General features: G+C 34.8%; 1 protein-coding gene across 1 annotated transcript; it reads right to left on the reverse strand.

The window, feature by feature from the left end:
* On the reverse strand, window positions 1-27,692 carry LOC150096393 (uncharacterized). Its single transcript, XM_090408767.1, has 3 exons — window positions 27,442-27,692; window positions 3,656-3,817; window positions 1-174 (listed from the first exon to the last, which is right to left on the reverse strand). Exons 1-3 carry the CDS (start codon window positions 27,523-27,525, stop codon window positions 19-21), a joined length of 402 nt encoding a protein of 133 aa, XP_090264893.1. The 5' UTR covers window positions 27,526-27,692; the 3' UTR covers window positions 1-18.
* Window positions 27,693-27,947: the final 255 nt, after the last annotated feature.

The following is a 27,947-nucleotide window of genomic DNA, read 5'->3' on the forward strand; positions in this document are numbered from 1 at the left end:
TTTAATCAACGAATGTATTTATTGTTCTTCAAAAGTCGCTACAATGTCATGAAGAAGATCTTTGGATTGGCATGCCTGAAGATCTTCAGTTAGATCAAGTCCTTCGTTTCGAAATCTTCTTAAGTGGGCAGCAGACTCTTGGAGTGCTCCACTGACAATTGCTTGTTGATGCACCTGCAAGGAATTAAAATTAATGAGTCGTTTTATGAAATACGTATCAACGTACATATTATTATCAAAATCGAAATATTCTTTGTAATTCAGTTTAAAAATAACTGAAATGACTTCTTTGGAGATGGCAGCTTACTATTCAGTTAGACTCTGACTTCAACATGGGGCGTACGCCCCCACAGGGGGTAATTTAAATATTGGGGGATTAAAATTGATGTTACATTACTCACCTCATCACCGATATAGTCAAAAAATCACTATTGTCGGCGATAAATTATCGATATTGCAACTCTGACTTTCCGAGAAAAAAAGCTAGCAACACTAGATAACTAATGCAGCGGATCAACTGCACAAAATAGCCTGTGACATATTTAAAAGAAACTAAGTTTCCATCTTGGATATCTCGGCCAATACTAATGGACTTAACTGTTCTGGCCATGCGGTATCAAGATGAATTCTCAAAAATGCAAAATGATGATTCTATTAGAACTTTATTCAACATAAAAGGAATAATAGCATGGCTTTGTGATGAGACAGAAACGAAATAACGAAATTCAACTAGGTTTTCAATAAAATTACTGTTGCACTTCCCGTCGTCATATTTAGTTGAATGTGACTTATAGTGCTGTAAATGACTTGTTACGGAAAAAAATAAATCGCCTAGATATCACAAACTATGGGGATTTGAGAATGCAATTGAATAAATTGCTCATATAAAAACTCTTTCCAGCAGACATGAAGCTCAAGGATCATATTAACTTGCATTTTATTTTACCGAGTTGAGTTCAATTTATTTTTTATAATATACAAAGTGTAGCATGAAATTTATATTCATTTATATTCTTGTTCCTTTTTTATTTGAAGTACCTATTGTTGGATTCTGAATGAAGAGAAATTAAAATTATTAATACTCCCTTCAGAATCCCACATAATCCACCATGGCAAAGGCTACAATTGTAAATATTATTTAATGTAAATCTCTTGTTATAAACTATTTATTCATATAATTACCTTTGAGTTTTTTTATTTAATTAATTAATCTAAGATATATATTAATAATGGATAGGACTCTGTATAACAATAACGTTCAGATTATTCACTGAGATTATTAATAGTAGAAGAATTTGTATTCATCATATTTAATTATATATTATTTGAATTGAAAAATATCCTTTTATTTTATTTCTGTATGTGAAGGTATAATGTTATGTAATACTTATGCTTATGTACTGCTCTAATTGTTGTCATGGAGATGGAGTTAAAAATAGAAGGCGCGAGCGTGTGGCGCGTGAGTTATGGAATTGATATGAGCTAGATGGTGAGAACAGGTTTTGGCGGGAAAACGGAGTGAAAAGATATAAACAGGAAGCGAGAGTAAACAGGAGAGTGAAGAGGCAGTGGGTCAGCAGTTGGTCGGCAGAGTTAGCACTAGAACTAGGGAATGAGTACAATTGGAGCACTCAAGACCGTAATGGCACTGAGAACAGTACAATAGAGGTGAGGAAATAATTTATTGGCAGCACGGAGTTAAATAAGAGGCTGTAGTACAAAGAATTAAGTGCTGTGATCAGATTACGAAGGATCGAAATGTAAATTGACAACTCAGAATATTGATATGGAATCCTGAATTTAATGTTGTATTCCAGATCTTTCAAGGAAGATAAATGAAAGCTGATTCCATTGTAAAGTAGTATATGAGGAATAAGTGAATTTTCTAGTGCTAATGTGTCTGCATATGTGCTGAAATTAAAGATTAAGTTAATTTAAAGAAGATTACTTTTGAAATGTGTAGCTCCAGTGTGTTAATTATCCATAGTTTTGTGTATACCTCAGTGAATAATATGTGCAAAGATATATTCCGGTAAGAACAGTAGTAGTTTATAGCATTTTAGAGTGACGTTATAAGAGCTATCTCTTTCTGTTAAATCCTAATATTAACTGTGGGTTTTTGCTGAGGTTAGCTGAAGCTAGAAGATTAATAGTCTTCCCCCCTTAAGATAATAGCTATCTCTAGACTGAACTATGTGATTTCTAACCAAGGGATAGATAAAGAATACAATTGTTAAAATATTTGCTGTGAATTTCAGTGGTGATGATTTTTGGAACTATTTGTGTCTATTTGAGAGAAATTAGATTTTGAAGCTCAGTGTTTAATACCAAAAGTTAAGTGAATGTTATGTGTAGTTGAACTGAGTTAATTTTGCATTATCTTGTATCCAAAGTATGCTTATGTATATATTATATAACCGTGCATTAAATGTTTTGCTTTATTGATTTCAATTTGTTGTTAGCCTGATTCTTTTCCACTGCACTGTTCATAAAATTATCGGACCTAGCGGGAACCTAAATTATTAAATGTAAAATTCGGCCTATATGCAAACATTAGACTGCTAAAGTTAATTAATATTTGAGTGCACTATTTTGGATAGATCAATCTGAATATAGGGTGGCGCAGTAGAATAGAAATTTCCCTATATTCGGATTAGTAATCAACATACAATTAATTAACTTTAATAAGAACAACTTTGAAACAAGATGGCGGATCAAAAGACAGGAAAGGCGATCCAACACTATTTATATTATACTTTGTCAGAACTTGGTTAACTATTATGCTAGAGGTGTCATCAAAATCTTTCAGGCGTTGAGGTGGGGCATGATCCAAAAAAGGTTGGGAACTTGTGAGTTAGAGCAACATTAGCTTCGCTGCCCGTAGCCTACTGGCATTCGGAAATTGAGCTTTCTTAAGATGTTTATCATTAAGAAAAAGTTTAAGAAAAAAATTTTGCCATAGATTTCTTTCTCACTTACAGAAATGGTTTATGATTCAAAGAAGTTAATCGAACTGATTTTTATTACATCAGTTCAGTAAATGTATTTAGGAAGAGAAAGCGCTGATGAATATCTGAGATCAACCCTCTCTAATTATATGGCAGTGGAGATCATAACTCTCTTATAAATTTCTTGCTAAACTCCTTGAAACATGTAATCACCGCTGATATCAGATTTTAATTCAATGAAATATCGTCCAGAACTGCAAATTCATATACATTGACTGAAGATATTTTCTGGAAGAATGCGTCTCATCTTCTCTAACTTAAAGTCATTAATTTCAATGCTAAGCATTCTCAAAGCATTAAATGCATCAATTCTTCCTGAAATGCTTTATTCTAACTTCGACCTATTATACTTAGTTTTATCACTTCGGATATGTGCCTTGTTACGGGACCAGAATACCCGGTCAATCCAGATCTCAATACAAGTTTCTGATTCATGTTTTCCTCTCATTATGGGTGGTTAGGGGAAGTAGCAGTTTCTTAAACAATATTATGCAAATAAAATTATAGAACAGAAAACGTAATTACAGTATAATTACCCAAACTAACTATTTCATACCTTCCTCACATGTTTCTGAGAGTACATACTTTGATGTCGGTCCTATACAAAGGTACTCAGAATATTCTTTAAAGGGAAAGGATGTACTTACTACAAAGTGGTCCAGTAGGTCTGGTTGATTACTGCACGCCATAATATGAGAGAGGACCTGATGATTCTTGTCCACCATCAACGAAACTGGCAACGTCAAAAGCTGAAGCTGGCACCCAGTGGAAGGATCGAATTTCGACACACTCTGGATATCTTGGTGAGCCTGAAAGCAAATAAGACAGTCTTTTTTATTTCATTTATTTTGCAATATTTTGTTGAAGATATGATGCGTATGAAAAGCATATTTTCTGCATTCCCCTTCTTTCCGCAGCACAGCATCGAGGATAATTCGAAGTTTTCATTTCTAATTCTAACTTTAGTTATTTGAAAAGACCTAGGTTCGAATCCCGTATAAAATGCGATGAACCTTTATGTCAGGAGAATTTGACAGTTTACATGTTTTTTGTACAGCACAAAGATTCAGTACAAAATGCAGAGTACTTAATTCTTTGTAAAAATAATTATACATTTCTTTTAAACAAACTAAACATTTATCCATCGTATTTACATATGGATTAGCACGGATGTGCATGGAATTCACCGTACAATGCAGTAATAAAACACACAGTTCTTTGTTTTTCTTCTTTTTTTTAATAATAATAGTTTATTATCTCTCAAATAATTACATGAATATACTAAAATTTAGGCAATAATGCAACTTTTTCTTGCAAAATAGTTCATCAAAAATTATAATTACTCGTAATATCTTTATCATTTGTAGAATTTCTCATTGACACATGAGTAAAAAGCGTGTATTATTACCATTAATAATAATCATAGTAATACTTTACACTTAATAACTCACAAGTTAAACAATATTACTTATGTTGCGGTTTACATAATAATATTTTTTTAAATTTAGATATGTAAATTAAGTATATAATTTTAAATATAAATATATAACTGAAGTATTACTATCACATTTTCTGTTTTCTACTAGTATTCATTACAGAATGTTAAGTAAATAATGTTAGATAAATACTACTACTGGGATATAACTCAACTGCACCCTCGAAGCTTTGTAATTAGCTTCGAGGGTGTAGTTGTTTGGTTGCTGTGTTGGAAGTAGGCAGATGTTTAGGAGGTCAAATGAATGATCTGTAGGTCTGATCAAAGTGAAATTGCCGATATATCCTGTGTTATTGAATCTGTCTTGATGGTTCACATTCTTTTTTATTGTGGGCTTCTTTTTGAACTATTTAGGAGGCTTTTTTTTCACAGTGGCAGCCTTTCTATGTCTTCTGTGCTTTTAATTTGTATTGGCTTTGAAGTTTGTGACTTCCTTATGAATATCTTGGCATCTCTGGTCCACAAAAATTGGTAATTTTTGTCCATTTTTGCTTTTCTTGCTTGGTACAACAGATTCTGGTTGAATGGTGTTAAATATTCGGATAGGAAGATTGGTGTATTGTCTTGCTATGCGTTCAAGTCCTTGGCAACTGGTTTTTTCTGCCTGCTGGCTTTTATGAGATTGTCTCTTGTGGACTTGCTCTTAAGAGGAATTATGACTGGTGCAGGTCGTGGCAAGCCTTGGTTTTTGCTCTTCCTAGGAATTCGATTTAAGGTCAGAATGTAGTTAAGCTGTAGGGGGATATCAATTACATGGCCTAATTTTAAAACCACGACACTGAGGTTTTCTGTAGGTGCAGTTTCAGGAAGACCATTTATGACAAGTTCTTTATGTTGTTGCTGATTTAAACGTTCGTATTGTAGTTTTGGAGAATGAAGTTCTTGACGGAGTTCGGATGTCTCTTTCATCAAATTGTGTTGGCTGTCATTTAGTGCGTTAATGCTCATTTTAATGTCTTTTACCGTTTGCAACACTTCTATAACTGCTAAATTATTATGTTTTACCAAATTTTCATATTCGCTAGAATTTTTTGTTATTTGTTCGTTCTGTTTATTAAAGAGTTCTTGCACAAGGTCTACTAAGCTGGTTTTTATGGTATATCTAGACCGTTTCCTATTAGTATATTTAAAGAGTTGAAATTATAGGACTCACCTGCATTTTTTTGTCTGTTGTTCGTCATATGATTTTGCCTCAGGTAGAATCGGCTGCGTCGTAGGTGGCTGCTTTAGGTGCTTCTTTGTTCTTCCTACAGAGTACGCATTTCCGTTCCTTGCGTGTTACATCGGATTTATATTTATGTTGCCCGGTTGTTTCTGAAAAGCCAGCACATTTTAAGTGTAGAATCCTACTGAATTTCGTACAAGTTATATTATTTCCGTTGGACGATAAATCCTCCAGGCATTTCATACACTTCATGACTCACCTTTCTTTCCTTAGGCAGTATGGCGTGATTATAAAGATGGCGACGTCCTTTGTTCTTCGCTCGATGTTGACCACGGTCCTCTCTGTTCCCTTTTCAACACTTCAAAATTTGGTTTCTTCCTAGCCGATCTCGTTGAATTTTATATCACTGTCTTCCAAGTAACCTTATAAGTAAGGTTACTTGGAAGCACTTTCAACTTAAAACAGGAGTTGGAACCACTTTAAAACTATAAAAAAACTGGAGCAGCGATATCACCGTGCTCCCGTTCGTATGCCTACACAGCGCCCTCTTCAATAATAATAATAATAATATAAAAAAAATCAGCTAACGCCTTTTTATTCCCGTATATGGGAGTAGACGAGGCCATTTAGCCCTATCTAACTTTTGGAAACTGAGTGGGCAGTTCAATCTCAACTGGTACCAATCAGAGATAGATGGCCCAAGGCTATCACTATTTAAGTGGTACACAGTGAAGAGAGACGGCTCAAATGTGCCGCCATCTCGTGGTCCCTAACACAATATATTTAATGTCTGAAATAATGTGGGTTCTACGGTCGATTTTCTTGAGTTTACGGGACGAAAAACCCGAGTTTCCTGGAGGAAAAACCCGCTTGTCCGTGAGAGAGATCGATTAACTCGGAAACCGGTCGAAAAAAGGCTTAGAAAAATTTCCTCTAGTCGCCGACTAGACTCGAAACCAAGTCCTCCTTCGTGCGGCCAAGCGCCGTGGTGTGCAAACGCCACATCCACTGAGTTTATTTGTATCAACAACAGCAGCTGTGTACATTTAAAAATAAAAATATATATACAGCTATTTACAATTTGTACATAGGCTGCTAATTCTATTAGGCATTTTCATTTACTCGTTACAATATACTTATGACACCTGTTTTACAATCACTGTTTAAATAAGATACAACATGTCACATGCTCAATTTCCATTTTCCTTATTGTCCTATTGAATTGTTTGAGCTGCTATTTTTGTTGGTATATGTTACATAGTGATTTCAGTCTATTTATAAGTTCCATTATCAGATCAGTCTATTCTCGTTTATATATATATATATACATATATATATATATATATATATATATATATATATTTATATATATATACATACATATATATGTTAGCATTGACATTTTCCATATGTACAATTCGTTTTACATATATCATCATTTTATACCTTTTGGATGATTATTTTATTAACTTAATTTAAATGCACATCTTATTCTTAAAATACATACATTGCTTATGTTTTTATTTACATTTATATATGCACATATTTTGGTAGTATCTCTATATCTCATGCAGATTTTATTTTTTTGTAGGCACTCTTATTTTTATAAAAATGAATTCCATCTTGCTTTAACATTATATTGTTTGCTTAACTTAAGAGGTAAATCTGTAATTTCTTATATACAAAGTTTTCTGAATTGCAGAATTAGTTACAGGTCTATAAATGGATAATGTATAATATATCCTATTAACATTTTGGGTTATTATCATGTTATGAACTTATGTTATCTGCATTTCTTACAACTGACATTTCTACCGTCCTTGTGTCTGTATATACAAGAACATATACATATTTGTGGTAATATATCTTAATCTACATATTTATTACTAGAATAGTATTGACTTATCTTAAGGAGTAATTTGCTATTTACATTTACATTTTTTCCCTTACACAATTGGATATACTTATATATAACATTCTTATCCCTTATATATGGCATACCTCTATATTATTATTAATATTTTTATTATTTTTTAAACTTTTATTTATTTATTTATTTTAATTATATATATATATATATTTTTTTTAATTTATTTATTTTTATTTTATTTTTTATTAGATTTGATATCTTGTTGTCATTATTCCTCTAATTGTGGCGAATGGGCCTACGTTAACAGCACCTTTGTCTGGGATTATGCTTTTTGTTCAGATAGTGGGTTATCATTATTGTTTACCACTAACTACGGGGGTTCCATTATCGGTATAAGTTTTATTTTTCCTTCTTCTTCTTCTCCTTCTTCAATTAGGCCGTTTCTTCCATTGCTGTGTTGTTATGCTTTTGGTTTGTGTAGTGTTTATGATAATTTCCTTTAAATAATTGTTAATTTTTGCTAGTATGTCTGGTCTGGTGTCTCTTCCGTGTATTTTGTCACATCTGTGGGACCATATTGCATACATTGTTATTATTGTGATTATTATTTCTGTTTTTTTTATATCTGGAAGTGAGCTTATAAACCTATGCGGCAAACACTTTTGTAAGAATGTTGCCGCATAGGCATGATAGGTTTTTGTGTGTGCTCTGACTGCTGTTATTGCCCTGCCGATGAGAGTTTTCAGATGGATGTTTAGCAATGCTAAACCTCCAGCTTCAACTTCATGGAAGAGTGTTGATCTGCGCATGGGTTCATACTGAGAGCCCCAGATGTATGTAGCGCAGAGCCTGTGTATTTTTTCGGCCCACCTTCCGTGACGGGGTGTTGTGTATCTTGTACCAGGCGAGATGTTAGGTAGATGTTGCAAACCCGGGCCCTTCCTCTGACGGACAGCTGTCTAGGGCGCATTGCATTAATTTTCTTCTTTATGCCGACATGGAGTTCTTTCCACTGCTCTACGTGTGATTCTGAGCTTCCGATGTTGATGCCCAGAACCGGTATGTAATTATTCACATGTATTCCTGAAGGAATCCTTGGTTGGTTTTCTCACTTTCCAATTATTTTGCAGTGGGATTTTGCCAGATTCACATTCAGTGCCGAGGCTTTGCTGAAGTCTTTTATTATTTTGAGTGTTGTGTCCAAGGATTTTTGTGTTCCTAGTGTTAAAGTGACGTCATCAGCATATGCCAAAATTTTGGCGTCACTTTCTCCGTGTATACGTGTTCCTTTGATATTGTTGTTTGTGTTAATGGCTATAATGAGTGGTTCTAGGGCTAGAACAAATAGAGCCATGGATAGTGGGTCTCCTTGCCGAAAATAACATTTTATTGGGAAAGAGGCTGAGAGATTTTTATTAATGATCAGCCTACTTTCCGCGTTTCTGTACAAAAGCTTAATCGTTTCTTTCCAGTTTATTCCAACTCCTATTCGGTCTAGTGTTTCAAACAGGTATTGTTGGCTAACTGTGTCAAATGCCTTTTGAATATCTAGCCTCATTATAATACATGGATTTTCTGTGAGGCTGTAATAATCGCAAATGCATTGGAGGTGAATTATTGTGTCAAGAATATTTCTTCCTTTCACTGCACATGACTGTGCCGGTGAGATACGTTTATGGAGGTGCTTTTGTATTCTGTTTGTAAGTATTTTAGACATTATTTTGTAATCAGTATTCAGTAGGGTTATGCCTCTCGAGTTTTTTGTCTTGTGACTTCTGTTGATCCCCAACCTTTGGTAGTAGTACAATGTGTCCTGTGTTGAATTTTGCTGGCGTTGTCTGTGTTGTAATCATCGTGTTGATCATTTTGATAAAAATATGTTCAAATTTTGGGAAGTATTCTTTATAGAATTCGCCTGTTAGTCCGTCTTCACCTGGTGATTTGTTATCGGGAGCTGTTTCACTATAAGACGGCATTCTGCTAAGGTGATTGGTGCGTCGATCTCCTCAGCCTCCTGCTGGGTGATTTTGGGGAGGAGTGAAAGGAATCTTTCTCTTTCTTCCTGACTGCTGGGTTTTTCTTGAAATAGTGAAGAAAAGTATTTTTGAACACCACGAATTATTTCGGAGTCTTTGTTTAGAGTTTGGCCTTCGTATGTTATGGTTTTTATTCTCTGTTTTGCGTTCCGTTGTTTCTCAAACAGCCATGCTGTCGAGGTCTTCCCTTCATCATTTTCAATTATTTGGAGACCAGCACGTAGCCACGCCCCTTCTATTTCCTGAAACTGTTTCGCTGTGATGCGGTTTTTAATTTCTTCTATTTCTGTTCTGATGTTTTCATTATTTCTATCATGGTGGTGATACAATTTTGATAATTTCTTCGTGTCCGCATTCTGTTTGTTCCTTTGTTGCTGCTTTTTTATTCTACTAATTTTGATTGCTGTTTGTTTTGTCATGTGTTTAAATTTCTCCCAGGCTGTTACAGCATTTTCTATGGATTCTATTTCCTCAACTATTTTCTCTATGTTATTGTTGAATTCATCTTCATCTTTAAGGTGTTTATTAAATTTCCACAGGGAGAAATTTCTGTTTGTAAACTTATAGTTATCAGCTGTTTCTGTTTGTTGATATTGTAGTTCAGCCATCACCATATGGTGATCGCTGAACATGACAGGTGTGTGTTGTACAGTTTTGACCTTTATATTTCTGAATGTTTGGATGTATATGCGGTCTATTCTAGAGGCGTTTCCGGGTGCAAAATATGTGAATTCCTTCTTTTGGGGTTGCAAGATTCTGAAGGCATCTGATAGGCCACAGTGGGTGAAAACTCTTGTAAAATTTTTCTGCGGAAGTAAGTTTGGGTGTTCTTGATCCTTTTGTGGTTGTTCTATAAAGTTCATATCGCCTGCTATTATTGGGTTATTTTTTGTTGAATATAGTGTCGCACTTCCTCCCAGAAGGTGGTCTTATGATTATGTGTGGCTGGTCCATATATGTTAATTACGTTGTGTATTTTTTTTTTGCCAAAGGAGCTCGACCTCCAGAACTCTATGCCTGATTACGACATTATGGGATAATATTTGGAGGTTACCCGAATTTTTATTAGTGTAGTAACTCCACCTATTCCATTGGTCTGAGCCTCTTCGGCAACGATATGGTACATTGTTTGTAGCTTGTATTTGAAGCTGTTTGATGGGTTAGTGTTGTTGTGTAGTCTAGTGTCTTGTATCATAAGTATATCGGGTCTGTGTGGAAATATTAAATTAACTGTTAGTTGAATCGATGTTTTATTATTTAGCTCATTTACATTTAGTGTAATGATTTTTAGATTGTGAGTCATATTTAGAAAGTTGAAAGTTTTCTAGAGCCTTTTCTTTCCGGACTCTTAGTTAATTTTTTTTTTCTTTGGGCTTTGACTTCCGACTTTTGGTGATGTTAGGCGTAAACTTCATTTTTGCTCTCTTTACTGGGGTCTGTTTAGTATTCCATTCTGATTTCTCTACTTCAGTGCTTCCCAAACTTCTGGATGTCAGGGCACCCTTTGCAAAAATTAAAGTATTTCACGGCCCCCCTCGAAAAAAATCGTAATAGAGAGATATATTATTATAATATTTATTGTATTTATATTCAATACAAAACATACACAGCGAATATTGCAAAAATAAAATGCATATATTACATTTTTTGCCTCTTACCATTTGGTTCTGAAGACGATGCAGGCTGTTCTGGTAAAATATGAAATACTGTCTTTTTTCTTTTGAGTCTGTTTCTGCTTCTTCTGATTGTTTGCAGGATTTTTTTAAATTTTTTATCAGCCACTTATCCATCTCAGGGTTAAATTTTTTAACGTAGAATAGATCAATTAATATTACCACTTACCGATACTTGCACACCACAGACTGATAATATGAAATTAGTGAATATTACCTGAATAAGGGAATCCCTGGACCAGGAACATTTTTCTCTTTTGTGACTTTTCTCCCTTTACGGTAATTAAGCCTAATGCGAAACAGACAGCAAAGACAGGTTATTAAAACGTGCATATGATTGGTGCGGTCTTAACAAAAGACCGTGCAACCCGAAAGATAAAAGCATAGCTGACAATTGAGTTGAAATGCTAACTCTCTTCAACCGAATTCCATATGTAAAACTGCCATAACATTCATTATATATATATATATATATATATATATATATATTACTTACTTAGTTTTAACACTTTTACGAATTTTAACAGGTTCGGTTAAATTTTATTGCTGCCTTGGGAAATCGAACTCACACACATCTAATTAATAACAATAGTCAATACTTTTTAGTTAGATACTGTGTTTGCCCATGCAACATATGGTTCTGTTTCAGTCTATACAGCATAGTTTCTGTATGAGGGGACATGTGATTCATTAATTAGTGTGTTTTTATCCCAGTTGTCTCTAATTGCAAGAGAAATATATTACACAGACTCCTCATACCTTATTCACTGGCATAATAAAAGTACTTGTCTTTATTGCCTCTGCAATATAGTGGCTGTTAGGGAGGGCATGTTGTTTACCACTGCAAGCGAGTTACTATCTCCCCAAATGAACTTGTTTAAGCTTTTTTTCATGTGTGAAGTGTATGCGAAACTTTGATTGGTAACAGAAAACTAGCTCGGATGACAGTGATAATATAAAACGAGTTTTGATATGTATATAAAGTCAATATCAACAGTCCCTGATTACGAACGCGTGATGAAAGGGACAGGAAGATTTGGAGCTTCCCTTGAGAGCATTCGAAGTAAATACAATTAACCACTGCTTTGAAATGGAACATATGAATAAGGAATATTTACTAATATTCATTAAGCGCCAAAATACGCAGGAAGCAAAGTTTGTGAACCAACACAAATGAATTTTTCCATTAAAATATAAAAAAATAACAAAAAAGAAATAATAAAAGTTAAATACGTTTCTTTTAAAATAAAAAAAATCTACTTAGTCTTAAAACATTTCAAATTTGTTTTCATTGTTTCACGGCCCCCCTCAACAAAACCTACAGCCCCCAAGGGGGACGCGGGCCACAGTTTGGGAAGCGCTGCTCTACTTCGTTTTCTACATCCGTTTTACTTTTTTCTGTAATTTGTGTTACCGAGATGGTTTGAATTATTTCAATGTTTGGAAATTCTTCATCTTCAACCAGGCAATTATTATTTAATTCTTCATTTGTGTTATTCGAAGTGATTTTTTTTCTCTATAGTTTCAGGTTTTGTTACTTTTTCTGAATCTGAAACTGACCTTTGGCTGTTAGTCTCCTCGCCCGTGCGGATAATCCCTTCCTTTGCCTTTAGCGGAGAGTTATTTTCATTACATTCCTCTTGCCCGTAGGTGTTAATCCCTGGGGGTGTGTGCTCTCATTAACCCGATTGTCTGCCTCATATTCAATAGTTGAAGTTATTTCCTGGAAGTCTTCTGCTTTTTCAAGCTCATCGCATATGTTCGGTTGACTACCTGAAGGGTGCGCGGCCAACATGGAGGCATAAGTCTGCCCTGGACATTGTTTAATATCGTGTCCGATCCTCTTGCATCGCTCACATTTCGATGCTGTGCATTCTCTTCTTAGGTGATCTACCTGTCTGCATCTGAAGCACACAGGAGGTCTTCCTGGAATGATCACTAAGCTTGGCATTTTAGAAACTTTTATAATGTGCGGGATATTTTCTAGTCTGGCATCGTCATTCGATGTAATGGTCAATCTTTTTTTTTTTGTTAGATAATACATGCGCCCATTCTTTATCTTTTATATTGGATACATTTTCAATACATTCTATTTTACGAAATGATTCAAAGTGCATGCCAACTAATCTATTAGATATTTGGGGGGGGGGCAACCAATGAATTAAAATATTAATTTCCTAGATCTCACAATGGGGATAATTTCACATGTATGGTTATTAACATTAAGTGATTTTAATTTAGCAAAATTTTCTTTCATGGAAACATGTTTAAATGAAATTATGAAAATATAACTGAACTTTAAGGAGCCAAGGTGCCATACATCGGAACCTCTTACCTTGCCTTTCAAACTTTCGATGATATCCAGTTCTGTATATGGGGCGCCAGAAGGATCACACTTTAGGATGCAGGCCTTGCTCCAATCTAGTTCATCTGGGAGATTCAACGATGAGAGAACATCTGAATTGAAATCCTTCATTGTACTGGCAGCAGGTGACTGAGAGACGGTCGCTGATGCCTGTTCCATTGTGTTATGTAGACTTGTTACTGTAGAGACTGGGGATGTATCCTTCAGAGGTCCAGTAGTCTTGGTACTTGAAGAGGTATTGCCAGATAAAACATTTCCTTCTGGTAGTTGAAAGTTAGTAAGTAGCCTTAATAGGTGAGCTTGTAATATCAATTGATGATTTTTCCGCGATCGACGACATGCTGTATGGTAGTGTCGTGACGACTTTTTTCTGTCGTGTTCTAATTACCATCTAGTCCAAGTCACTTTTATAATTAAAATAACTAACTACGAAGTGATCACCGATCCAAAAGTAGGGAAATTTATATTTATACTGCGCCACCCTATTCTTAGATTAGTCTATATAAATAGTAGGATCAATTCTAAATTAAGTTAGCAGTCATCTCATTAGGCCGAATCATCTATCATCATTTTTACTTGGGGTTCCCGCAAGATTCGAATGTTTATGAACGGTGCAATAATAAGGAATTCAGGCAAACACAATATTTAGATCAACAAAATAAAACATTTAATATATGATATGGTTAACAAATACAAGAACTCTATTTTAAAATGGAACTATACAATTAACTTAATATATCTTCTTAAGTCATTCATGCCAAATCTATGTTCTATATTCCATATACAATTCACAGTCTCAAAAACACAAATCTTCTTATCTCAAGTTAATATAACAACTTCACAATTAATCAGTCTTCACAAATCTATTAGCTCAATGTTTATATTCACAGCAGGCAATAAACTACGTAAGCAATATTCCATGCAAATATATTCCGGTCCTTGAGCATCGGAGATATATTACAGTTAATGCTAGAATAGACAAACTTATACAACTACTCTTACCAGACAAATTCTTCAACACATCAAATTATTGAGAAAGCACTTATGAATTATCTTAATTAACGTTAGCGGAATACACATAACAAATATTCTCCATAGTTTAAACTGTATTACTGTAAGTCGCACTTCACTATTCGAAACAACAGTAATTAGGTACTGATATCTTTTCTTGTTCACTTTTCTCCAAGTAATCAATATAACCTTTTCCTAGGGCAACATAGAATTTAATCGTAATCCAGATTAACTAGAACTAATCAGAATTTTCGCATTGACTGTCCAGTTTCCTTTCATCTGATTACGGTATCAACCTTTCTTCATAACAACAGCAGATTTCGCTTATAACATTAAACTTTATGTTTCACTACTTATAGGTTCACTTCCGAACACTATACTCATAAATTTCTGCCCTGAGGATTATATAATCTTGGTTCCGCAAAACTTTCTCCTCACTCTTAATAATTCTTCTCTATATCCCCCTTATCTATGACCTTCACTCCCCTCTCTATATCTCCCTATCTGACCTTCACTCCCACCTTACGTTCGAACGCCACGTTCTTCTCCACTCGTGGTTGTTTACGCGTGCGTCTCCATGACAATAGACTAAACGTAAACATTTCGCTAATGTAATGTATGGTCTATTACTACTACTACATGAGTGATTACATAACATTAAATATTTCTCAAATAAGAACAACAGAATATTTAAGCTACTTCTTCAACTTATTGATTACGTATACAGTTAAATATAAAATAACACTTTACGATACATCATATATATTTGGTTACACAAAATTCTATACATTTTATTATTCTATAAATTAATAATAGGTCAGGTTTTGAATAAATATTTAATTAGTAATTCTCAATTAAGGAATAATAATTAATTTTACATAAGCCATGATTAATATTTAATAAGCAATGTTAAATGTGAATGAAAAATAATAAATTACATAACATAGCTTCATTCACAATTTAACAGTAGCAGACGGTACGTTGAGGGCACGCCATCCACTGAGCTACACAGGCTCCCATAATAATAATAATAGAATGATTTTATATTAACATACATAATGTTTCAATTTTTGTCTTTTGTGTTTTTCTTTCCGTAATTTTTTATAGATTCTGTATTTAATACAGATATTTTACTTCTCTACAGAAATTCAGTATAGAAGTTACTGAGTACATTCTTTTTGATATAGCCTTAAGTTCTGCCCATGCTTCCACGAAGCTTCTGCAGAGCTTATCTGAGGAAGATAATAGATGGCGGGGGGATTCGTGGTTCTGTTTTAGTTTCGACGCGAGCCAGGTGTAGATTTAACAGTTTATATATATGTGCTTGGAAACGAATATATGAAGACACACACACGATTATATATATATATATATATATATATATATATATATTCGTGTCTTGTGTGTGTGTGTGTGTGTGTGTGTATATATATATATATATATATATATATATATATAGATAGATATGCTTTTTTCCGGATAACGTGTAGAGGCGAGTAAACGCGCCGATGGGCTACCACTGCATTAGCACGCTTCAACTTTTTTGAAAGGGGAAGTTGGATTTGGATATTTGGATATTACAAGGACATCGTATCGATGTCCTTGTAATGGTGTTTAAAAGGGAATTCGTGATGATTGTGTGTGTGTGGGGGGGAGAAACAGGAATTTCTCTAATTTTCTTTCTCGCTATAATGTTTATATAGCGCCTGTTTCAGCTCTCTGTATGTCCCTAGGTTTCTGTCGTCGAACGACAGTTTGTTTATCATGTCAGGTACGTAGAAGTTTCGGGTGGCTTTTCCGTAGTGATTACTTATACGTAATGTAATTTGTTGACTGTGGTTTTGTCATCTGATATGTTGTTCTGGTTACTATGTAGATCGGACTCAAGTAATATTTTAACCTGACTGTTTAGTGGCATAAGTGTTTCATCATTAATATTTTGTTCTGTCCTTGCTAGCCGTATAATTGTGGACTGTTCTCTCTGTGCCTCAGAATTTCAGTTTTAACATTTTATTTTGCAACAATTACAATCTGTCAGGTTTGTAGTCTGCACAGAATGTTTACGAGGTAATTGCGTATCTTAAAATATTTTCACATAATGCTTTATAGATTAGGATTTTTTTTTGTATGTGGAGGGGTGTCTTTTAATCGATATAGTTTGCTTGATATTATCCTGAGTTTCTTGTGTAGATAATTTGTATGGCTCTTCCAACTTTGATCAGCATCGAAGTGAACTCCGAGATAACGTGTTTTCACCTTTGTAATGGTTGTGGATTTAGAATCAGCGCTTTCTATGCAGGAGGATGATGTCGGACAGTGAGACATATAGTTTCTATGGGTAGTGTCTGGGGATTTTTGAATATCATTAGCTTTGCTTTCTGGTTTTATATATATGCCGTTTCAGCAAGCCAGTTTGTGATCAGATGGATATCGTGTGGTATATTTGAGTAAGCTCTATTTACGTGGTCTTCATATTGGAAGGTTTTACTTTTTAGGAAGGAAAATGGCTTATGTCGTGTGTGTATATGTTAAAAGAATGGGTAATAGGACAGCTTCTTGCGATACTCCACAGGTTACGGTTACCTCTTTGCTGTGCGCTGATCCTATACGTGTGGCGTGCTTTCTGTTTTCCACGTATGCTTTGAACCACTGGAGTAGACGACTCCGATTGCATGTGTTAGTTTGTTCAACAAGGTTTTGTGTGTAAGTGTGCCAAATGCTTTTCTTAATTCAATAAAAACAACTAACACTATTCGGTTTTTATCTAATGCAGCGTTTATTAAGTCTGTGAAATCTTCCAGTAGTGTTGCTGTTCCTTTATTTTTTTTTTGAAAACTATATTGTGTTTTTGGGATGATTCGGAAATTTTCTGTGTCCGGAGAGTTTGCGATACACAATGAGCTCCGTGATTTGGTTGATTACAGACAATTTGGGGTTTGAGACTGTAATTATTTGTAATGTTTCTTTTTTCATGTTAATGCAGTCTTTAGTGTTTCGAGTATGTGCTCCGTTTAGTTGATTTTATTTAACGGTTTTAGTAAAACAGGATATAGGATAGTCGAGTGTCTTTGGAGGTCTTTAGTCTGATTCGTTGTATTCCTGGCCCTTTGTTGGGGTTAATTTGTTGAATTGCAAGTGACAGTTCTTTTATTACTGTGGGGATTAACTTGGTTGATCGCGGTCCTAGTGGAGAACATTTCTTTGTGTGAGGAGAGAATGTTCTCTGTCGTTTTTGGACAAAGTTTGCAAAGTGCTGATTAAAGTTGTTTGCCAACTATTTGAGGGATTTGGGCTCTCAAGCAAAGTTATGTTTTATTGTTTCTAAGGCAGTGGTTCTGTGTGTATTTCCAGCATTTCATTGATCAGGTGCCAAGTTTCCTTTATGTCGTGCTGAACTGTCGTTAATTTGTTTCTATAATAGTTTCTTCTTGCCGTTCTAATCTGTGTTGTTAAAAGATTCCGTTTTCTTTTGTATTCAGTTTGTAAAGCGATATTGTTAGGTAGCCTCTTACGTTGTTTCCATAGGGCATCTTCTCTTTGTATGTCTATTAATATGGTGTGTGTTATCATGGATTTCCCTCTTATTTGTGAATGATAATCAGAAAGTTAATTTACATATATAATTGATAGCTACATAAGTAAATTAATAATATACGTTGCAGTTCACATTTTTTTCTTCAAAATTTGAGAAAGTATGATTATGCACTATATTTATAGATACAATTAAAATATCATATTTCCTACTATTTCGTACAATCATGCAGCGGAAAGTAATAAATTCATTATTTACAAACATTTATTATTATTATTGTTTTATTACTTTCTATTTTCATATATTACATTATGCAAAGTAATATTTATATATTATATAATAAGATTATTACACTATATATAGTAATATTAATATTTTACATAATAATATTATTACATTACATTTAGTATATTATTTCTGGGACTCCCATGTTACATTACATTTAGTAATTTTAATCTCATCTCATCTTCCTTTTCCCTCTTTTACCTTGCGGTGTCGAGGGTTTATTGATCATCGGATCTCAAACCGTTCACAGGATAAGGTGGTCAGCCCTATGCCCCGGTGACTGTGTGCGCAGTTCAATCTCCACTGGTCCAATCAGAGATAGCTGGGATGGCTCTACAAGTGCCGCCATCTCTTGATCCCTTACCCAATATATTTAATGACTGAAATAATGTGGGTTCTACGATCGATTTTCTTGAGTTGTTCCCGGGAGAAAAAAACCAGCTTGCCCGAGTCAGAGATCGACTAACTCGGGAACCGGTCAAAAAAAGGCTTAGAAAAATTTCCTCTAGTCGACGACTAGATTCGAAAGCAAGTGTTCCTTCGTGCGGTCAAGCGCTGTGGTATGCAAACGCCACATCCACAGAGCTACACAAGCTCCCATGTAATTTTAATATTAGTATTAATTGAATTATATTTTATTCTATTAATATTTCGTTTTTTTATTTCATTTAAAATGAGGTTTATAAAAGACTAAGAACATTATTTGAGTAATTAAGTATGTCTGAGTATGCGTGTGTCTTACATTAAAGTAAAGGAATAGAAATGATATATTAATGAATGAGTTTCCTCCACTTTGCTCCAATAATATTCATACGTTAGATTGCGTGCATAATAGGGTAATGTAGTTTATGAAACGGAAATGATATATTTATGAAAATAAGTTCGATGCTCATATTTGTAGTAAATGGATAATGAGTGATGAGGCAGATTTATCTACTGACTTCGAAGCTTGGGTTAGTTTTTCTGAAGCCAGTGGGATTAATGATTAACTGAATTCTTTTTTCTTTTTTGCTTAGCGTTTGTTACTGTGGTTAATGCGTTTTATGTGAAATGTATGGTAACTGTTGCAGTTCTAAGGTTGCTGATACAATTTATACAAACTTCTATAACGCCTGGTTGTGAGGAGGGTTGTGTTTGTTCCAGTTAGGCGGTACATTTCTCTGTTATTGCGGTATGCGTTGTTCAAATAGTGTCTTTGTAACAGCACGTAGTGTCTTAGATTCTTTATACTCAGGATTCTGTGTTTCGCCATTAGGCGTTCGGTTATTTCCTGGTGTGTATTGGATCTCCAATGCACCGTTGAAACGATTCTTCGGTGAAGTTTTTCTAAATTTGATAAGTGAGTGTGTGCGTAGACAGTTATACCGTACCTTAGTATTGTTTCACAAATCCCATGATATGAGTTGTTTTTTTTTACTTTGGTTGACACCATATCTTTTTTTTCGAAGAGATTTGCAGCAGTAGTACGTTGTTTGCTATGAAGGTATTCTGTGTTTAGTCTATTTAAGTTTGTTCTTAATGTATAACCGTGGTATTTAGCGTGTGTTTCGGGTATGATTTCGGAACATTGGCAGCTTCCATGGTTAATGCAATGCTATGTGCGACTTTATATTGTTGGAGGTTCAGGGTGCATAATTTTAGGGTTCTTTATGATTAGTATTTGCGTTTTGGTGTTGTTTACTATAACTGAATTATGATAGAAACAGTCAATTATTTTGTTTAGGTCATGTACTGCGTTGGAGAGTGCAGTGGTTATGCCTGTGTGGACTGTTGGTAGTGCTGTGTCGTCTGCGTATTGATATATATTTGACTTTGTAAGGCCAAGGGTTGAATGTCATTTATTTATATGTTGGTCAGTGTTGGCGATAATATTGCTCCTTGAGGGACTCCATGTTGTATTTGTTTTCTCCGGATGTGCCTATTTTTGTTACTTACGTTTTGTCTGTGAGTTAATTCCGACTGAGTGTAATTGGATAGCAGTATTTCATGGACAAATATATCAGAAACTTTGGAAAGATCAAGAAATATGAGGATAGCAAATTTATTTTTATCAAGAACACTTTAATTAGTTCGTTTGTGATGTCCTCTAATAACATGGTTGTACTCTTCGTTTTCTGGAAACCGTACTGCTTTTGTGAGATGGTGATATATTTCTGTAAGTAGTCTTGTATTCTCTTCTGTATTACTTTATCAAGAAGTTTAGAGATGACAGGCAAGTTAGCTATTGGTCTGCAGTTGTGAATGTCGTTTCCTTTCCATGTTTGTAGATAGATGTTGTAACTAGAGATGTTTTCAGTTGTTTGGGAACAGCTCCAGTGTCGAATATCGTCTTCACAAATTTCAGAAATACAGGAGTTAGTTGTTCAAAATCTGTTACGAGGTCTGTGAGTCTGATTTCGTCAATTCCTGGACTCATATTTTGCTTTAATTGTGGGAGAGCATCTTTCAGTTCTAATTTGGATACAGGAGGAAATACACTATTTGCTGTTCAAGTTGGGTTAACAGCTTTGGATTGGACCTAATGGGAAAAGTATCTTTTTGAGTTGTATGATGTTGTTAATGAAGGCGCCTGACCGACATTTTCGTGATAGAATCTTATGAGGAGGTTTTTCCTTTTTTGGGGTGGGGGTTAATAGTTCATTAAGTGTAGACCATGTTTCTTTCATATCGGCAATGCATTCCCCGAATAGTGTCTTTTTTGCGCTCCCTACTAATTCTATTGTATGGAAGGACAAGATCCAGGCATAACTAAAATAGTAATAGACAACGAGATTTTAGAACAGATGAATTCATTTAGCTACCTAGGATGTGTGATTATATATGAAAATAAAAAAGATATAAACCTAAAAATTGCGAAATATTTGAAAATATCATGTGAAATTAACTCTATATTTAAACCCAACCTACTTCAAAAACAAACCAGACTAAAAGTATACATTACGTTAGCCCTACCAATCCTATTGTACGGAAGTGAAATCTGGAAAATAAAACAAAACAACAACAACAAAAAAAAAAGATTAAAAACAGCGGAAATCAAGTTTGTGAGAAAAACTGCAAAGTATACCCTATTCGTACAATTTGTGCAATGTTTGTAAGTGAAAGTCATTGGGTGACTCTTTTACTCTCTTCCATAGAATGTATTTTATTGCTATGCTGTTAAGGGTGTCCTCATTAATCCATGGATTATTTAATGCGATGTCTCTTGTTACTTCATTGTTTTGTTGCTTTACTGTATATTTCTGTAAACAGAAATTTGAAGTCATATAAAGTTATTGGATCATTTATAGCAAGTAGTTCGTTCCAGTTTGTCTTTTATAAGGTTGTCATCGATGCTTTTTAGTATGATAGTAGCGAGCTGTTTATCTAGTGTTAAACAGGTTTGAAATGTGTTATATGTTGATAATGTAATGGTGGTCTTGTGGAATGACGTTGCGATGAAGTAGTGGTCAACTAAGTTTGGAAAAATGACGTTGAGATAAGATAGGGGTCAACTAATAATTATAACAATAATAATAATAATAATAGCAGATGCCTGTGGAGTCCAGTGGAAATGGGGATTGTGTTTGCAGCGTCCCATAGTCCATTCTAAGTTCGATTTCAGTTGTCCAGTATAATGACTTTTTCTAGTCATTTTTGCATCCAGATCCTAAGTTAGTCGATCCTTCACCCAGACAGGCCGAGGTTCTTCTCCAGCCAATTCTGTTTTTTTATTCCAGCAACCGCTCAAGAAAATCTACAATTACAACTAGCATGTTTCAGTCAGTACTATATAACAATATGGTTGTGAACGTCAATATTGTGGAAGTTGTCAACCAACTCGTTTGTTCCTCAGATTCTTATGAAAATAACCGATAGCATTGGGCCAGTCATCTGTTGTAATCTGTGTTGTTAGATTATTTCTTTTCCTTTTGTATTCACTTTGTAATACTATATTCTTAGGATACCTCTTAACTTCTTTCAGTAGTACATCTTTTTTCTATATCAAGTAATGTTTTTGTCATCTATAGATTCTCTCTGTTTCGAGAGCGTATTTTTATTTTTTTCTCCATCGCGTTATAAATGATATTAAATGTAAGTTTAAGGTTTGTATATGCAGCATAAGCAGAGTCTCAAGATGTGGTCTGCATCCGGTCTGATTTTCCATTTTTGTCATTTACTACAGTTTCGATTATTATGCTATTGTGTTGTTTTGTAGTTTCAGCGAATTTTCAGTCTTATAGTTCAGGATGTAGCTGTAGTGCAGCGATATACCGTTATGGTCTGGTAGTTTGTACCTTATTACGGCTGCTGTATAACTGTTTGGAAGAGCCCGTATATTTATTTGGTCGATACAGGATGAGGCGATTATGTTTTTGACTATCTCTTCTCTTGTATACGACTATGTAGATGAGTTAATTTATATGCTGATAGGAGGTCTAGGTATTGTGCAGTTTTATTATTTATTTTCATAATGTTTATATTTATGACACCTATTATTATCAGGTATTCTGAGGCGCCTTCCTGCATGGTGGAAGACCCTATCTGTTTACTTCGTCAAGAAATATTTTGTTGTTCCAATTGGGTGATCTGTACATAGTGGTTAATATCAAGAAGTTGTCTTGTTTGATATTCTGTACTTCGACGCATATTTATACGTGTATTCTAATTGATACTTTATTTCTGTTACATCTAATTTTTGCTTACTAAATATTATTACTCCACTCCTTCGTTTATTGTATCTCCATGTTTATTTTGTTCAAAGTTTGGCATTTGGTAACTGGTTGCATCTTCTTTTTTGACGATATTTCTGTAAATAGTAAAATATTTATGCTGTCTATATCTTCCTTCAGATAAGCTGGCAGGATCACTCAATATTTATGAATGCTCCTGATGTCGATGTAGAGAAAGGACAGTACATTTCTTTGGCCAGTCTATTCTAGTTTCCATTCAGGTATCAACTTTAGAATGTGTAAGCTGTCATATTTTGGGGTGATTATATCTGCTTGGTGTCCTGAGTTCCTGTGAGTTGGTTTGTTGTTCCCTTCTTTAACACGTGCATTGTCAATCACGCGATATCGCGCGATGCGAGTTCTCACCAATCGGCCGGTCACGCGTTATCGCGTGAACGTCGCTAACTTAATAAAGAAACTTAGAAAAATTTGCCCACCACACGAAATTCCAATTTTCAGCTTGGCAATGAAAGTGTTAAGACTCGTTCCTTTTAATGTGGCAGCCTGTTCGGATTTTCAAAGGATTTTATTTGGATTAGCTTTGCATCTTACATCTTGTTAAGGATTATTTTGCTGTGCTTTGCCCATATAAACTGGTAGAAGATTTCTGTGTTTTACTTACCTTGTAGGGTAGAATAGTTTCTGAAGATGTGTTAAATACTCTGACAGGTAGGTTAGAGTATGGTATTGAGCTCTATTGAGATGCTTGGCTATGTTTTATTTATTTATTTATCTTGCTGGCTTTCTTGTGGTTATCTTTTCTCGGGCTGTTTTTCAGTCGTACTACGATGTGGGTAGGGGGTTCTGGCAAACGTTCTCATTTCCTTTTTTGAGTTAATCGATGAACTGACTAGCCATCTTTTGGTTCAGTCGGAGAGCAAAATGTCTGGATTAATTGAATTACCATTTCTCTTAAATGTTCAATCGATGCAGTTTCTGAAAAACCCCGTCTAGGAGAACATCACTTTTATGCTGTTATTTTAGGTTTGTAATGTTGTTTTAGAGAATTTAGTTCTTGGCGTAGTTCCGTTGTCTCTTTAATTAAGTTATGCTCTCTTTCCGTTAGCAATTTTACGCCGCTTTTAATTTCTCTAACTGCCAGCATTACTTCTTCTACAGAATTGCTATTAAATTTGATGAACTCTCATATTGCTTAATTTTTTCGTACTTAATGCGGTATATTTGTCTAGTAGTTCTCGACTAAATATGATGAAGCAGTCATTTAAGTTCTACAGTCTATTTTCAAGTAACAGATTCAAAGTGGGCTAACCTAAGATTCGGTTATTATAGTCCTTGTTCTTTATGTCCTCTGCTGTAAGTTGCTGCGTTGGTAGTTGGTCGTCTGCTGTTGTTTTCTGCATCGGCTGTTTTCTCCTTGCTGTTGAAGATGACATCACATTATGATCACTTCTATACATCACACTTTGCATTCGATTTTCGCTGTCATGTAGTCTCGAATAATCCTGAACAGAGAAAGTCCATATTTCTCTGGTAGTTACTGTGTTATTTTCTTTCCCTCGTAATTCTTCGTGACATTTATAGCACTTCCCTTCTTTCTGCATTTGGCGATCCTGGCATTGCTATGATGGCGACTTCTTTTGTTCTCCTGTCGCAAGGTTGGCCACCATTTCCTTCATGCTCTGAAAACTTATAACTTACATACTACTTGCCAGATATTAACAACTTTTACATCAATACTTTCCGCCTGATCATCGGAATTCATTGATACACTTTGAATATTAACCCACACACACAAAAAAAAAAAACTTTAGAACTTTAAAAATGGGATCGTTGAAATAGCGTCCTTGGTACTATGTGCTATAGTTCGCCCACCACTTCTAGGTCCCTTCTTGGCTTTGTGCCAAGAATAGTCGATTCATGCTGAAGGGGAGAAAGAAATGAAGGATGTACGAATTGGTCGCCAACACGAAATCACGTGCTTTCTTGTCTGTCGCTGTACTAGTACTAGCTTGATTTTTGTTGTTCTCTTTTTGCATTATTTTTTTATTATTAATTTGTATGATGGATCCAGTACAGTCAACAAGTTCTATTGTTACACGTTTCAGTAGCTCTTGCAAAAGAATATTGAATAATGTGCTGACATTCTGCGAAAAAGAATCGTCAGAAGGCCGTCTTCTTGTTCCCCTTTCTCAAGTCATAAAACGTGCAAGTGCAATTGCGGGCGTATCGGGGTCGACTGTTAAAAGAATTCGTAGGGAATCAAAAGGTGAAGGTAAGGCAAAATTTAAATCTCCTAAAAAAAATAAAAATAAAAAAGCGCCAGAGTAAAACCATCGAAACCGTAGCTTTGAATGATTTTGATGTAGACGTTATAAGAAGAGCTATTCACGAATTTTACGTATTCGAGAAAAGAGTGCCAACTGTTCCGAAATTGATTCCTGTGCTTAAAGAAAAAATTAATTTTCCTTGGAAAAGAGAAACTTTAAGGAAAATACTTCATGAAATCGGATTTTGTTTTAAAAAGTCCCATGAAAAGGAAACTTATCATGGAGCGAAGTGACATTGTTTTATGTAGAACGCAGTATTTGCACGTATTAACACTCTACGTACATTTTTCCAACTGTTATACAAGCAAAATAGTTACACTTTAAAAACAACAATGTTCGTAAAAGAAAAGCTAAATTTTCCGACCTGTAATAATAAACAAACTCAGTTTGTTTATTATTACTTCCCAGAAGACAGACTGATTACCCTATTATCGGAATGGATTCTCCTTTTTCTGACATGCGCAGTAGTTTCGAGGGACCTCAAATCGGTGGGCGAACTATACCACCACCACCACAACAACAATAATAATGATAATGATTATTATTAGAGTTATTTTCCTATCCACTGAGCATGACCTTCTCGTGGTGAGGGTTCTACGTACGTTCTTTTTTTTTTCTCAGTACAGTTTTCCATGGCGTTAAAATTGAAGAGCTGCAAAGAAAGATTGTCACCCCTGAATTCCAGGAAGAACAGGAATGAGAGAAAGACAACAGTACAAAGCGAAGACTGACAGATAAAATCAATTAAATGCTAGACAACTCGAACTAAGCAGCATAGTCATAAGTGAAATACAGTGTATGTGAAATAAGTGAAATAGCGTCCTTGGTACTATGTGCTACCACCACCACAACAAAACAATAATAATAATGATAATGATTATTATTAGAGTTATTTTCCTATCCACTGAGCATGACCTTCTCGTGGTGAGGGTTCTACGTACGTTCTTTTTTTTTCTCAGTACAGTTTTCCATGGCGTTAAAATTGAAGAGCTGCAAAGAAAGATTGTCGCCCCTGAATTCCAGGAAGAACAGGAATGACAGAAAGACAACAGAACAAAGCGAAGACTGACAGATAAAATCAATTAAATGCTAGACAACTCGAACTAAGCAGTATAGTCATAAGTGAAATACAGTGTATGAAAAAGCAGACAGGAACATCAGCTGGGGAGTAGAAAATAAATAAAATTCCAGAAACAAATTCACTGATGTGTATCACTATAGCTGGTCGTAAATCAGTAAGAAAATATGAATACACGCAGTTAACTCGGTAGCGCAATAAAAAAAAAATGATTAAACGAGAAATACGAATTCCCAGCGGAAAATGCGTTTAAACGAGGAAAAATTTAACGAGGAAAAGATGAAAATCACCATTTTTTTATTGTTACTTAAGAACAAAGCTCCTAAGTTCACTTCAAGAAGAATTAAAACAAAGAGTTATTGCGACTGCAAACGCAAAACTGGTTGCTACTTCATCTCAAAGTTGAGCAGCAACAATTTTATTAAACATTGATAGAACATCTGGAGAAATAATGGATGACCGATTTTTGTGACTTATGAGGTTTGCATACAAATATCGACTAAAGCAGGCTCAAAATATCTGAAAATAGTTGTAAAGTTAAAGATACCTGCTTGTTCATTAATGCCAGCAATAATGTACAAGCAGGGATCACATAGGTAGGGATCAGATAGACGGCAGGAATGAAGCTATACGACAAACGGGGTAACAATACCATGAAAATATCATCTCGACTCCAAAATGAGGCAGAACTATTGGAGATTATTTTCTTCATTTTTTGTGTGTTTTTTGTTCTCTGACAAATATCCTTGTTAACTAAATGTATATCTAATAATGGTTGTACTTCATATCAAGAACAACTGAATATCTTTGTTGTTACTGACTTTCGAGTTCAAATGATTATATAGATCTCTCATTTTATGCTTTGAAAACGATATTTAAAGGAGTAAAAAGTTTATTAGCTCATTATGAATAAATTTCCTGCTCACCTGTAGCAAGTAGGCGACTTGTAGTCCAAATTCTTTCCCCTTGTGCAACATCTCCCGGTTATGTCCAGAGAGAGCCAATCCCATCGATAGGAAGTTACCAATCTGGCTTCCCAGGTGGCAGTTGGTTCTTTCTTTCCACTGACTCAGCCCTGGGACAGCAGTACTGTTGAGGGATTGTTCATTGTTTGATTCCCAAGAAACTTCGTTTTTGCAGTTGGTTTCAATCAGTTCACTGATCAGATTCAGAGCCTGTAAAAAAAAACAAGATCTATCTCAGCTTGCATGCGATTGCTGGAACATCTGCAAACGCTGATTCTTTCAGTTTATTCTATTTATACATTTATTCAAACATTTCAATAACTTTCCGAAATTATACAGTTATGTGTAATTTTATTGATAACTTGGTACAGTACAGCAATTTGGAGTTAAGATTGAAGCAACTGCAGCTGCGAGACAGTATATATAATTGTGAGTTTTCTTCTGGACAGACAGAGAGAGAGAGAGAG

This window comes from Typopeltis vanoorti, chromosome 19 (genome assembly GCF_054136105.1).
Source record: "Typopeltis vanoorti isolate ZY-2024b chromosome 19, IOZ_Tvanoo_1.0, whole genome shotgun sequence".
NCBI lineage: Eukaryota > Metazoa > Arthropoda > Arachnida > Uropygi > Thelyphonidae > Typopeltis > Typopeltis vanoorti.

What these genes read in the sequence shown, in the direction of transcription:
- LOC150096393 (XM_090408767.1), bottom strand. Translation starts at nt 27,525, where the DNA reads ATGGGATTGGCTCTCTCTGGACATAACCGGGAGATGTTGCACAAGGGG. An exon ending in AAGTCGCCTACTTGCTACAG is followed by an intron (nt 3,818 to 27,441) that starts GTGAGCAGGAAA and finishes ATTTGCTTTCAG; the next exon opens with GCTCACCAAGATATCCAGAG. An exon ending in ACCTACTGGACCACTTTGTA is followed by an intron (nt 175 to 3,655) that starts GTAAGTACATCC and finishes AATTCCTTGCAG; the next exon opens with GTGCATCAACAAGCAATTGT.